This window comes from Physeter macrocephalus, chromosome 8 (assembly GCF_002837175.3).
Source record: "Physeter macrocephalus isolate SW-GA chromosome 8, ASM283717v5, whole genome shotgun sequence".
Taxonomy (NCBI): domain Eukaryota; kingdom Metazoa; phylum Chordata; class Mammalia; order Artiodactyla; family Physeteridae; genus Physeter; species Physeter macrocephalus.
In genome coordinates, this window is record NC_041221.1 from 134719682 (window position 1) to 134734293 (window position 14612).

At 41.6% G+C, this 14612-nt stretch overlaps 1 protein-coding gene across 5 annotated transcripts in view; it reads right to left on the reverse strand.

The window, feature by feature from the left end:
- Window positions 1–3487: 3487 nt before the first annotated feature.
- Window positions 3488–14612, reverse strand: part of CDC25C (cell division cycle 25C) — a 30401-nt gene continuing 19276 nt past the window's right edge. For 4 of the 5 annotated variants that reach the window (XM_007112975.4, XM_028493271.1, XM_007112977.3 and 1 more), the window contains 7 exons: window positions 9587–9739; window positions 8302–8403; window positions 7230–7292; window positions 5863–5961; window positions 5193–5326; window positions 4694–4805; window positions 3488–4493 (listed from right to left, as the gene is read on the reverse strand). In XM_007112975.4, the coding sequence (XP_007113037.1) occupies window positions 4344–4493; window positions 4694–4805; window positions 5193–5326; window positions 5863–5961; window positions 7230–7292; window positions 8302–8403; window positions 9587–9739 (813 nt within the window). In that variant the 3' untranslated portion in view covers window positions 3488–4343. Of the gene's footprint in view, window positions 4547–4693; window positions 4806–5192; window positions 5327–5862; window positions 5962–7229; window positions 7293–8301; window positions 8404–9586; window positions 9740–14612 lie in introns of all 5 variants that reach the window. The other variant, XM_007112976.3, reaches the window with a different exon arrangement.

The window sequence follows — 14612 nt, forward strand, 5'->3', positions numbered from 1 at the left end:
AGGAGGGTAACTTTGGAAAAGGCATTTGCTCAGGGTGCCTACTCAGTAGGTCTACTCAGTGCTCTCCCCACGAAATGGACCAGGAAGGCAGGAACAAGGTCAAGCCAATGGGCTGAAAGCAATACCCAATTCCACCTGTAAAAGGCCAGCCTCTTTTTTGAGAGTAAATGAGATACTTGGAGCATATTCCTGTCTGGGCACTGCGGTGGAGAGCTTGACATCACTGGGCCTTTAATGAGGATTGGTAACCAAGGCTAGTGGAGTGTTGCAGAAGCCTCTGCAAATACATATGACTCCAAGACTAATATTGACAGATCCTCCAGCACACTGTCTCCCCACCAACTATTGTCCTCTGTGACTTGCCAACACCTGCTAGATAAGCAGCATTGTCATTGGGAACCTTGTGGGTAATGACAAATGAGCCAATCCTTTCTACAAAGATGTTACTCAGCCATCATTCAATTCAATAATGTCTTTTGAGATTGATTATGGGTTCAGCTTTGTGCCAGGTGCAGAAATGATTAAGACACAAACTGCCCTGGGAGGGCCTTGCAAACCACTGATTGGGGCTCAAAGGTCCAAAGACTCTGTATCTAACTCCACTTTCATTTGTAATCTTGGTTTTCTGCCTTCTATCAAGCCCTCTCTCACCGTTGAGCTTTAATTCCTGTTGCTATCCTTAGCTAATCCAGGGTGTTAGCAGTTTAGTGAAAAACAGTTAAGAGAACAAGCTTTACAGACTACCTGGTTTCAAATGCCATTTCCAACACATGCTGGGTAATCTCGGGCATGTCACTTAATTTTTCTGTGCTTCAGTTTCTTCATCTGTAAAATTAACAGCAGCATTCACTTCATATAACCATTGTGAGGATTAAACAAGTATACACTGAGTAAAGGGTTTAGCTTATTGCCTGGCACATAGTGAACACGGAATGATATCACCCCAGGAGGCGGGCAGGAGTTAATTGTTCTATGAATTCAGCCACCCCCTAACACCGGACCTACTGCTTTGGAGCTAAGGCTAGTTCTTCTTCCTTTTGCTGAATATACTAGTGGGCCAGAGTGCTTGTAGGGATGGGAACAAAAAGAATCATTTTCTACCTTGTCAGTTTCTTGAGGGCAGAAACTGTGTCATATTTGAATGCCTGTGGTACTTAGAATTGACATCCCTAGAGAGAAACTGGTGTTTCCCTAACATTTGCCTGAACTGAGTGGGGAAAGAAAACCGTCCACGCCTCCCACTTTATATGCCTGGTAAGGAAAGGGAAATGCTTCCCTCTCTGTAGCAGAGGTCAGCCAGGTCCTGGGGCTGAGAATCAAACAGGAAACAGTTTTCAGACCAAAAGGCTTCCATTCTTTATTGACTTCATGATGAACGAATACCAGTCAGTGCAAGGACACCAGAGCAGAGCTAACCCCCTATATAGCCTCGTGTGGAGGTTCCTGGGCTGGGGTCTGAGTGTCTGCCCTTAGCCTCATTTCTCAAACCCCAGCAACCCTATGGCCCTGACAATTGAGGCTCTTACACATGTAACACCTAATACAGTGCCAACTTAGAAAGACACATTGTTCATTGATGAGGATTTGGTAACAGCAAAATCTATTAACGGTACAGACTCTGGAGCCATCTCGGCCTGGGTTCAAATCCCAATTCTGCCATCCATTAACTGTGGGATTTTAAACAAGTTACTTGGGCTTCCCTGGTGGCTCAGTGGTTAAGAATCCGCCTGCCAATTCCCTGGTGGCTCAGTGGTTAAGAATCCACCTGCCAATGCAGGGGACACGGGTTCGAGCCCTGATCCAGGAAGATCCCACATGCTGCGGAGCAACTAAGCCCATGCACCACAACTACTGAGCCTGTGCTCTAGAGCCCACGTGCCACAACTACTGAAGCCTGCGTGCCCAGAGCCCATGCTCCACAACAAGAGAAGCCAGCACAATGAGAAGCCTGCACACCGCAACGAAGAGTAGCCCCCCGCTCGCTGCAACTAGAGAAAGCCCGCGTGCAGCAACGAAGACCCAATGCAGCCAAAAATAAATTAATTAATTACATAAATTTTTTTAAAAAACAAGTTACTCAATCCCTCTGTTCCTCAATTTCTTTATTGGTAAAACATGCATAATAGTGAATACCTGCCTCACAGGATTGTTGTAAAAATGAGTTTATATATATAAAATGAGTTCATGAAGTCTTGCATGCAGTAAACAACTGAAAAGTTGTTAGCTACTATTATTATTGTTCCTGAAAATAACATGAATTAAGTGATGCGGTACCTATACAGTGGGAAGATACCACAAGAAACTATATGGGAAAATGTTGCCTTTTAGGCAAATATAATTTTCCACAAAGTAGACAGCTGATTAAGCCCTAGTTTTATGTGTTGCAACTCAGAATTTCCGTTTAAGATTACTGAAATGTGAACACTTGTGCACCGGTCTCTTCCCAGGTAGTGACTTGCTTCTACCTTTTTGGGGAGAATTATCAGGAAATGAACCACGAGGGTAGGCAGTGAGTCAGGGATCCCTCGTCACACTTGGAAGTGGAGGTGCTTCCAGCACTTTCCTGCTCAGGCAACTAGAAGTTCCTGCTTGGTGGGGGAAGTGTGTGGAGTGGGACAGGGAAGCAGCATCTTTCCCTCAGCTATTTCCACCTGATGTAGCAGAAGCTTTTCTCTCCTTTTTCCCCCCGGCCCTTCTAAGCTCTGATCTCAAGGGCTTAGGCAGAAGGTCAGAGAGGGAGCCTCCCTCTGGACAGACATGCTCCAGCTAGGAGTGGAGGCAACAGGCTGCAGTGGCTGGCTTAGAGAATACAGCAGTGCCCTCTGCTGTGAGGCAAGCACGCAGCATTCCGGGAGAACAGCACTTGCGAACCTTGCAAAAATCAATCCAGTCACTCTGGCACACTGTTGGGCTGCCCTATGGCTAATGCCCTCCTTCCCTCCCACTCACTTTTAAGAAGTCTCCCTGCTCCAGAACCTGGGAAGATATCATTTTTGTCTCCATTCTATGTCAGTCTAGGCTTCAGAGCCCTTCGCCCTTTCCTCGTCCTGAGCGATCACTACTACTAGGTTAATGCCAGAGAAGACAATGTTCAATTAATTCCACTGCCTCCCAGGCCAAGTAGGGCTGTACCTTACTACACAGACAAAAGCCTACTCACCTTAAAGAGCTCTAAGAAAGGAAAGCCTGGGATAATACTGAAGAATGCAATTTAAAATATCTTTCTGAAGTCTAACTGATCTTGCTTGGTACTTTTCTTTTATTCCTATCTTCATATAACACGGATCTCTACTTCCAACCATCCTAAATCCTAAACTTGTCTCTGTGAGACATGAAGTGGAGTGGAGAAAAAAACTTTGGAAAATGGGAAAAGTCAAACTGCATTGAGGCTGTAGATAAGGAACTTTTTGAGCCCAACTCAGACCTATCCCTTGGCCTTAGAGAATGGCAATTATTTTGGTTTTCTGAGCTTTGATACCACTGAGTGTTGAATCTGGGGCACACTTTTAGGCAACTCATACTATGGAATGGTCTAGAAAAGGAAAGCCTGGAACATTGCTGAAGAATGAAATTTAAAAGGTTTTCCTTAATTCCAGAGCTGTGGTTCTCAAGCCTTTCATGTATCAGGATCACCTGAAAAGGAGATTTTTAAAACCCAGATTTCTGGGCCCTAACCTCAGATGTTCTGATTTAGTAGGTCTGGAGTGGGCTGTGAAAATTTGCATTTCAAGCAAGTTCAGATGATGCTGATGGACCAGGGCCCAAACTTTGAGAACCATGGTCTGGAGAAAAGCACCTTGGCCTCAGCTATGAATAGAGATGGCTACATCTTTGTCCAAAGGAGTTTAATGTGGTGATTACTTCCTTATACACATCTTCTAGGAACAGACTGGGCTCACAATAGCATTTCTCATTCTTCAATGTTTATTTTCCCATTTTAAAAAAAGGTGAGAGGGGGAAACAAAGAAGGAAAATATAGAGAAAGAAGATGGGCAACTCTCTCTTGCATAGCCAGAAGCCCACGGGGAAAAAGATGTGGCTGACCTCTGAGGAGACTCAAGCAGTTAGGAAGAGGAATGCAACAGCTCCCTGAAGCAACACAAATCTCTATGCAACCCAAGGCTCCAGCCTTACAGAGCCAGCTCCAGGACTTCCCACCAGCCAGCAGCTCTACTGACACCTAACCAGTCGCCAGGCCTGGGATTTCAGTAGGTTGGCAGCCTGTTGGTTTGCTGACATCTTTTAACATCTTGGGTTTAGCTGCATAGAAGATGGCCTCTTTCTGCTTAGGGTTTCTACAGTGTCTTTTGGTGAGTCCTAGGCAGCCAGTGGGTGATCTGATATCACGGGCTCACATCCTTCACCAGTAAGGCAATCTGTTCCTGCAGCTGCCGCTCCCCTTCCCATGCTTTGCTCTGGTTTCGACACCTCAGCAGCTCAGCCTTATGGTCCTGGTGATGCATAGGGCAGTAGCTCTGTGGTTCGCACAGCTCCTGAAAGGCAGGGGACAGAGTAGGGGATCCTCTTGATGCCTGCAGTCTGCCTACTAGGTATAATAGAGATGCTGCAAGTAGTGGCTAAGAAGGAGCAGCAGCTTCTTCTCAGAGGGCTTTGCAGGACCTGGGAGCTGCATGCTAAAGTAGGCTTCCCCCAGTTTGGGCTCCCCCGTTGCCCCATGTGCCCCATCCTTTACCATATATTCTGGAAAGAAGTCTCTGTAGCCCCCTTTGAGGATATACAGCTCTGGGTAGTACAGTGCAGGATACTGGTTCACAGCCCTGTCCTCTTGTCTCAGAGAGCGGTACCTTTAGAGAAAATCCAGGGATGGGTGGGGTGGAAAGAAGCAAGTTCAGGATTCCATGGGCTATTCACCAGGGAAGGGGAGGAAGAATAGACTTTTGCCAACCCTCAAAAGAAACTCCAGATCTATTTTTGCAAAACAAGGTCCAAGTAGCACCACTCTTTCTCCTTTGCTCCATTGGTACCTAATTCCCAATCCTTTTTCCTTCACTGCTTCAAACCTTTGAATTGTAGAAACCCCTTTCCTCCACCTCCCTAACATTCTTCAAACTTCAATGGAAAGCATTCATTGATTCAGTCTCTGTCTGAACTGATCTGGGAAGGTTCCCTGGCTGTAAGTCCCTACTCAAGATCCATTTCCATCACCCACCCTACCCTGTGTAGACACTCACATTCGGGGACCCCTCTCTGAGGAGAATTCACAGTGGAACACAATGATTATTCTTTTCTGAGTATCCAAAGGGACAATGGGTTTCTTCAGAAAGAAGTTATATAGTTCTTCTTGACCGTACAAGTTTAAAGCTCCCTGTAAAAGAATTTTATTAAGTATTTCCTTAAGGATCTGTGAACAGGGCCAACACTTAGAAATAACTGGAATACCATCTTGAAATATTTGGTTCAGGAAGGCCAGACTATAAGTACTTTCAGAGATGCAATCTACCTGTATCTACCCACAGGACCTGGCATGGAGCTTGGTATGTAGTAGGTGCTCAATAAATGTTTATAGAATGGAACTGCCTGAAGTGTAGGGATCATTGTGAGGAATGTCTGTAAGCATTACGTGTTTGAAAAGTGCTTCTCAGTCCTTGGATGAATGTTTTTACTTCCAGGTAGGAGCTCTTGGCTCCTATAGAAAAAAAGGAGATTGGTCTAAGAGGGAAAGGGAAAGTAAATTGCTCAAAGTACACAGAATTAGAATAGGAATGAGGACTGACAGCCTTGATGTGCTCCAAATGTATAATATCTGCCCTGGTTCTAGAGTTCACAGGACCCTTTGTCCAGACTTCTCAATAAAGAGCTACCCCCAGCCCCTTCCCTGCTAAGTCCTCAATGTAACCTTACCTGGATGTGTCCTCCCAGGTACTCATATGGATAGCGGCAATCGATGATATAAAATTTCTCTATCAGACCCTGGAACTTCCCCAAAAGCAAGGCAGCCACCTGCACAGAAACTATGATTGAATATCCTGCTTCTTCTGAGGGAGAGAAGAGCCAGTCACACAGTTCCTGATTTGCACAGCATTCCACTATACGCCCAGCCTCCAAAGTCCCCCTATGGTTGAAATATGGCAGTGATGCAGCCCCACCCCGCATAAGAGGATAAAATAGGAAATGGCCTTTTTGGAGAACCAAAATAGCTGGTATTGCCAGGACATCGGGGAAAACCACACGCAGGCTACTTATTTGGAGGCAGGCATGGCTGCAGTCAGCCTCTGAGAAGATACCCAAGGACTTCTGTAAGGGCACAGGTAGCAGCTAGAGCTCCTGATTTTACAAGAAGAAATGAGAAATGATTCCCCACTCTCCACTGTAAAATTAGAAAGCAAGTTTCCCAAAAGGGATATGGAAGGAAAGGGGTGATATCCAGAAGAGGAAACTTAAGCTTCGTGTAGTTATGTCAATTGGTTCAACCTTTCTGGAGGGGACTTTGTAAATACTTATAAAAATAAATGCAATTACACTTTCAACAATTTCTTTTCTAACATCTTAAGTAAACAGAAAAGTACATAAAGATAGGGCACAATAATATTCATCTCACCATTGTTTCATATTATCTAAATACTATGAATAACTTAAATACTCAATAAAAGGGGTTTAGTTAAATATTCAACTGACATTATCAGTATAACAGAATATTACATAGCCATTAAAAGGATAATATAGATATCTTTTTATTGCTATAGAAAGATGTTTACAATGTCTTACTAAGCTAATTGCAAAATTACATGTTTATTATGATCCTATTTTTATAAAACTTATGCCAGAATAAAATGCGTAAGGCCATAAGGAAAGTATTACTAGTGCTTATTTCTGGTGGTGAGGTTATGGGTAAAGTGACCAAATAATTACTGCACAAACTGGGACACTTTTGAGAGTGAAAGAGAACACTATTAATAATTACCCTACACTAATAGGCATAAACGGGATTGCAACATGTAAACCAGGATTTAAGTTCAGCCTGACTGATTTTTACTTTTTTCCTTTCCCCTTCCTCCTTCCTTCCTTTCTTTCATAACAATTATATATCATTTGTTTAATTAAAAACAAAGGTGCATATAAAAGAGAGTCATTTAATACAGCTTCAGTTGAATAAAGAGCCTATATGAGTGAACACAGAAATAAATACAAATGGAAGTGGGGATTTTAGGGACAGAACAGACCAGATGGTAGCTTATGTAACCAGTTACCATCTCCAGAAATCTGCTTACTGTTTCTGGGTTGACGTACTTCAGATCTTGGTGTCTCCCTGACACGGTCGGCAGTGCACATACCTAGAAATACCCAAGAGCTGAAATAACAGCAAGTTCTCTATACCCAAATTTGAGATCATGACCCATATATTGTCCTTTCCAAATGACATTTAAAACCTCAGATGCCTTCAGAAATCAATGGTCTCTATAACGTGCATATGCAGCAATTTCATTTCTAAGAACTGATCCTAAGGAAATAATTACGGATGTGTACGAGGTTTTAGATTTAGCTACAAATATGTCCACCTTGGTATAGTGCATAAGGAAAAATTGTAGAAGTAAATATCCTACAAGAAAGGATTTATCAAGAAATTATGGGCAGCCAAAAAAGAAAGAAAGAAAGAAGTACTGTGCTGCTATTAAAAGTGATAAAATGATGAAGCAGAACTGTTTATTGACATGAAAAGATGTTCCTTATACATCAAATGAGAGGGAATGAAAACCTCAGCAGATCACAAAACAAACATGGAAAAACAAAAGTGTATTTGTGTACATGAATGTGTGTTTGTGAAAATACATAGAAAAAAGTCTGCAGGAATATACACCAAAAAAATATTAAATAAAAGCAATAATACTCTGACAAGATTTGGGGTAGATTTCATTTTCCATCTTTTCTGTAGTGACCAAGTATGATTTACATAATTTTAAAATATATTTTTTTTAAAAAAGTAGAAATCCTCATACTTGGGACTTCCCTGGCAGTCCAGTGGTTAAGACTCCATGCTTCCACTGTAGGTGGGACAGGTTTGACCCCTGGTTGGGAAACTAAGATCCTGAATGCTGCACGGTACAGCCAAAATAAAAAAGAAAGCCTCTTATCTTCCCCTCTGCTCTGGATATTCCCAGAATGAATAAGGAATCCTTTCTCATGAAAGGCTTAGGGCCTAGATCTACCACTACAGCACTTTCAGGTTATCAATGAGTACTTGGTGAAGATGCATAATTAATTAAACCTAGTGTCCTCTGCAAGCAGAGAAGATTCAGATCTGAAATACAGGATGAAATATAGGATTGGTGTAACCAAACTCACCTTGGAGAAATCACCAATCAGAGGTCCCTGGTTAGACTCTTCCTCCAGCATCTGAGTCATATTAATGTCACAGAGGGAGACCATTTTCTTTATACCTAAGCCCTGAAGACAACAAGATTCCCCCCACCCCCAGTCCTCATGTTAAAGGTTTAAAAACCATGGGATGGAAGGAGTGGAGGGAGACATTAAAAATATGCATACTCTTTGATCTAATAATTCCACTTGTTTTACTAAGAAAATAAAGATATGTACAAAGATTTGGCTGTAAGGATGTTTACAACAGAGAAAAATTTCTAATAAATGATCAATAACAGGATCTTGATTAAACAAATTGTATCCACACACTATAGATTACTATTAGGGAATAAAAAGTATGTTGTAAATTTCATTGACATGAAAATATGACATGATATCATTAAGTAGGTTAGAAAACATGTACTTTATAATGCCACTTTAATAAAAGAAAAAACATTTGCATTAAAAAATGTCTGAAAGACTATACATCAAGTATTAACAGTAATTATCTCTGGCCTGTGGGATTATGGGCATTTTGCAACTGCTTCTTTTTGCTTATCTGCATTTTCCATTTTTCTGTAACGTCATACACTGATTTTTTTTTTTTTTTTTTTTTTTTTGTGGTATGCGGGCCTCCCTCTGTTGTGGCCTCTCCCGTCGCGGAGCACAGGCTCCGGACGCGCAGGCTCAGCGGCCATGGCTCACGGGCCCAGCCGCTCCACGGCATGTGGGATCCCCCCAGACCGGGGCGCGAACCCGGTTCCCCTGCATCGGCAGGCGGACGCGCAACCACTGCGCCACCAGGGAAGCCCACACTGATTTTATAAAATAGCCAAATGTATTGAGATTTTTTTTAAAGGAGAGATAGGGGATGGGGGCTAAGTTTTTCCGAATTTGCTTTCCACAAAAGCAAATTATGTAAATAGCTTTGTGCTCTAGGATGCTATTTCTCTCAGAATGCATATAAAACAACAATAAATGTCCTTACCAATCAAAGTTCCCTTGTACTCTCTCAGGTCTTAAAAAAGAGGGTTGGGAAGACAATACAATGACATAATTTCCAAAATTATAATATAATATAACATATTTATTATTAAATATTTTATATACAGATGCAGATGTAGAAAAGAAAACAGGAAGATGGAAAGAAGAGATAAAAGTAAAAGTAATGAAGAAGACCAAAAGATGTACTAAAGCAATCCCCATGCCAGAAAAGTGGAGAAGACAAGAGAGAAGATTAAAGAGTCTGTCTTCTTAAAAAGTTTCTTACCTTCCTGAGCTCTTTGTGGCTAGAACAATACTTCTTTTTTACTTTATCTGGTATTGTGTTGTCCTTGAATTTTACCATCTGCTTCAGTCTTGGACTGTTCAAACTGTCTGGCAACGAAGAGGAGCGATACAGGCAGCTCCTGTTCACAGGTGCCTGTTTGGAAATATGAAACCCCAAGGTTCTTACTCCTTAAAGTGTGTCTGCAGGCCAGCATTGTGAACATCTCCTGGGAGCTTGTTAGAAATGCAGAATCCCAGATGTTAGGCTTCACCCCAGACCTGCTAAGTTAAAATTTGCACTCTAACAAGATGCCCGGGTGATTCCTAGGAACACTCAAGTTTGAGAAACAATGCCGCAGGTAAGCAATCTGTCTTCCCCTCCTCATTAACATCTTTCTCCTCAGACTGCATGATGTTCCATCTCTCCTAGATGTTTGCTTTTTTTTTTTTTTTTTTTTTTGCGGTACGCGGGCCTCTCACTGCTGTGGCCTCTCCCGTTGCGGACCACAGGCTCCGGAGGCGCAGGCCCAGCGGCCGTGGCTCATGGGCCCAGCCGCTCTGCGACATGTGGGATCCTCCCGGACCGGGGCATGAACCCATGTCCCCTGCATCGGCAGGCAGACTCTCAACCACTGCGCCACCAGGGAAGCCCCAGACAGTCACTTCTTTAGCCATGTATCATCCTGAATCTCACAGTGCCTTCCACTGACTTGGCTAATCTCTTATTTAGCTTCAATGGCACAGCCTAGTTTCTTAGTTTAGTTCTAGTATAGACACCTGTTTACTAAAAGAACTGTGATGCTTCTACCGCTCTGTTGCTCCTTCTCATCTTCTTTGTCAAGCTTCCTCACCTACCAAACCTCTAACAGATGTTGGATTCAGGGCTAGGACCTGGCCCTTTTTTAATCTCCTCACTCTTGCCATAGGTGACTTTTTTCTACCCATGAATTTAAACTTTCCCTCTATGCTGATGACTCTCAAATTTTTCTCTCAAGACTTCTGCTCTTACTTCCAGACTCCCACATTCACATACCTGTTTGACAATTTTTAAGTACATACCAGGTGACACAGCAGTAAATCAGAGAGTGGAAGAGACAAACAAATACATATACTCTGTACTTTCATGTAGTGAAAAGTGCTGTAAGTAAAAAATAAAGAAGGATAAAAGATAGGAAAAATATTGGGGTTAGAAGTTTGTCGGGAAAGGCCTTTCTGTTAAGGTGACATATGTGGAGATAAGAGACTGAAATGAGGGAGAAAATCATATTTGCCCAGGGGAAGAGTGTTTCAGGCTGAAGGAACAACAAATGCCCTGGTGAGAATAGCAAGGCCAGTAACGGCCGCATTTAGTATGGTTCCATTTTTAGAAAGCTCAAAAACTGAAGCAATACTATAAACCAACTAGATCTAACAGACATCTATAGAATACTGTACCCAACAACAGTAGAATATACATTCTTCTCAAATACACATGGAACATTCTCCAGGATGGACTATATACTGGGACATAAAAAAAAGCCTCAATAAATTTTAAAGGATTGAAGTGATACAAAGTATGTTCTCTGATCACAATGGAATAGTTAGAAATTTATAATAGAAAAAAAATCTGGAAAACTCACAAATATGTAGAAATTAACACACTCCTAAGTAACCAGTGGGTCAAAAAAGATCACAAGGGAAATCAGAAAATACTTTGAGATGAATGAGAATGAAGATATAACATACAAAAACTTAGGTAAAAATGCAGCTAAACCAGTGCTTAGATGAAATTTATAGCTGTAAATATCTATAATAAAAAAGAAGGAAGAGGGGCTTCCCTGGTGGCGCAGTGGTTGAGAGTCTGCCTGCCGAGGCAGGGGACACAGGTTCGTGCCCTGGTCCGGGAAGATCCCACATGCCATGGAGCAGCTGGGCCCGTGAGCCACGGCCGCTGAGCCTGCGCGTCCGGAGCCTGTGCTCCGCAACGGGAGAGGCCACAACAGTGAGAGGCCCGCGTACCACAAAAAAAAAAAAAAAAAAAAAGAAAAGAAAAGAAAAGAAGGAAGAATTCAAGTCAATGACCTAACCTCCACTAAAGAAGAAACTAAATCCAAAGCAAGCAGAGGAAGGAAATAAGACAGATTAGAGCAAAACTCAGTGAAGTAGAGAATAGAAAAACAATAGAGAAAAACAACAGAACCAAAAGTTGTTTCTTTGAAAAAATCAACAAAATTGATAAACCTTTAGCTAGACTGACCAGGAAAAAAAGAGAAAAGACTCAAATTACTAAAATCACAAATGAAAGAGAGGACATTACAACCAATCATATAGAGTTTTAAAAACATCATAATGGGGACTTCTCTGATGGTCCAGTAGGTAAGACTCTGTGCTCCCAATGCAGGGCACCCAGGTTGGATTCCTGGTTGGCGAACTAGATCCTACATGCATGCCGCAACTAAAAGATCCCACATGCCTCAACTAAGACCTGGCTCAGCCAAATTAAATAAATTAATTAATTAATTTTAAAAAATCATAACGGTATACTATGAACAATTATATTCTAATGAATGAGAAAACTTAGATTAAACGGGAAAATTCCTAAAAAGGCAAAAACTATTGTCAAGAAAAAAAAACAGAAAATCTGACTAGACCTGCAAAAAATAAAGAGATTTAATTAGTAATTTTAAAATTTCTCACAGGGACTTCCCTGGAGGTCCAGTAGTTAAGACTCCACGTTTCCACTGCAGGTGGCATGGGTTCAATCCCTGGTCAGGGAACTAAGATCTCGCATGCCATGCGGCACAGCCAAAAAATAAAATAATTAAAAACAATGATGACAAAAAAAAACTTCTCACAAAGAAAAGCTCAGGGACTTCCCTGGTGGCCCAGTGGTTAAGAATCCTGCTGCCAAATTGAAGGAGAAAAACCATATGATCATCTCAACAGATGCAGAGAAAGCTTTCGACAAAATTCAACACCCATTTATGATAAAAACCCTCCAGAAAGTAGGCATAGAGGGAAATTTCCTCAACATAATAAAGGCCTTATATGACAAACCCACAGCCAACATTGTCCTCAGGGGTGAAAAACTGAAATCATTTCCACTAAGATCAGGAACAAGACAAGGTTGCCCACTCTCACCACTATTACTCAACATAGTTTTGGAAGTTTTAGCCACAGCAATCAGAGAAGAAAAAGAAATAAAAAGAATCCAAATCGGAAAAAAAGAAGTAAAGCTGTCACTGTTGGCAGAGGACATGATACTATACATAGAGAATCCTAAAGATGCTACCAGAAAACTACTAGAGCTAATCAATGAACCTGGTAAAGTAGCAGGATGCAAAATTAATGCACAGAAATCCTGTCTTTTCTCCACTGTATATCCTTCCCTCCTTTATCAAAGATAAGGTGACCATATGTGTGTGGGTTTATCTCTGGGCTTTCTATCCTGTTCCATTGATCTATATTTCTGTTTTTGTGCCAGTACCATACTGTCTTGATTACTGATAGTATACATAGAGAATCCTAAGGATGCTACCAGGAAACTACTAGAGCTAATCAATGAATTTGGTAAAGTAGCAGGATACAAAATTAATGCACAGAAATCTCTGGCATTCTTATACACTAATGATGAAAAATCTGAGAGTGAAATTAAGAAAACACTCCCATTTACCATTGCAACAAAAAGAATAAAATATCTAGGAATAAACCTACCTAAGGAGACAAAAGACTTGTATGCAGAAAATTATAAGACACTGATGAAAGAAATTAAAGATGATACAAATAGATGGAGAGATATACCATGTTCTTGGATTGGAAGAATCAACATTGTGAAAATGACTCTACTACCCAAAGCAATCTACAGATTCAATTCAATCCCTATCAAACTACCACTGGCATTTTTCACAGAAGTAGAACAAAAAATTTCACAATTTGTATGGAAACACAAAAGACCCCGAATAGCCAAAGCAGTCTTGAGAACGAAAAATGGAGCTGGAGGAATCAGGCTCCCTGACTTCCGATTATACTACAAGGTTACAGTAATCAAGACAGTATGGTACTGGCACAAAAACAGAAATACAGATCAATGGAACAGGATAGAAATCCCAGAGATAAACCCACACACATATGGTCACCTTATCTTTGATAAAGGAGGGAAGGATATACAGTGGAGAAAAGACAGCCTCTTCAATAAGTGGTGCTGGGAAAACTGGACAGCTACATGTAAAAGTAGGAAATTAGAACACTCCCTAACCCCACACACAAGAATAAACTCAAAATGGGTTAAAGACCTACATGTAAGGCCAGACACTATCAAACTCTTAGAGGAAAACATAGGCAGAACACTCTATGACATAAATCACAGCAAGATCCTTTTTGACCCATCTCCTAGAGAAATGGAAATAAAAACAAAAATAAACAAATGGGACCTAATGAAACTTAAAAGCTTTTGCACAGCAAAGGAAACCATAAACAAGACGAAAAGACAACCCTCAGAATGGGAGAAAATATTTGCAAATGAAGCAACTGACAAAGGATTAATCTCCAAAATTTACAAGCAGCTCATGCAGCTCAATATCAAAAAAACAAAAACCCAATCCAAAAATGGGCAGAAGACCTAAATAGACATTTCTCCAAAGAAGATATACAGATTACCAAGAAACACATGAAAGAATGCTCGGGCTGCCCTGGTGGCGCAGTGGTTGAGAGTCCGCCTGCCAATGCAGGGGACGTGAGTTCATGTCCCAGTCCGGGAAAATGCCACATGCCGTGGAGCAGCTGGGCCCATGAGCCATGGCTGCTGAGCCTGCGTGTCTGGAGCCTGTGCTCTGCAACAGGAGAGGCCACAACAGTGAGGCCCGCGTACCACAAAAAAAAAAAAAGAATGCTCAACATCATTAATCAGTAGAGAAATGCAAATCAAAACTACAATGAGGTATCATCTCACACTGGTCAGAATGGCCATCATCAAAAAATCTACAAACAATAAATGCTGGAGAGGGTGTGGAGAAAAGGGAACCCTCTTGCACTGTTGGTGGGAATGTAAA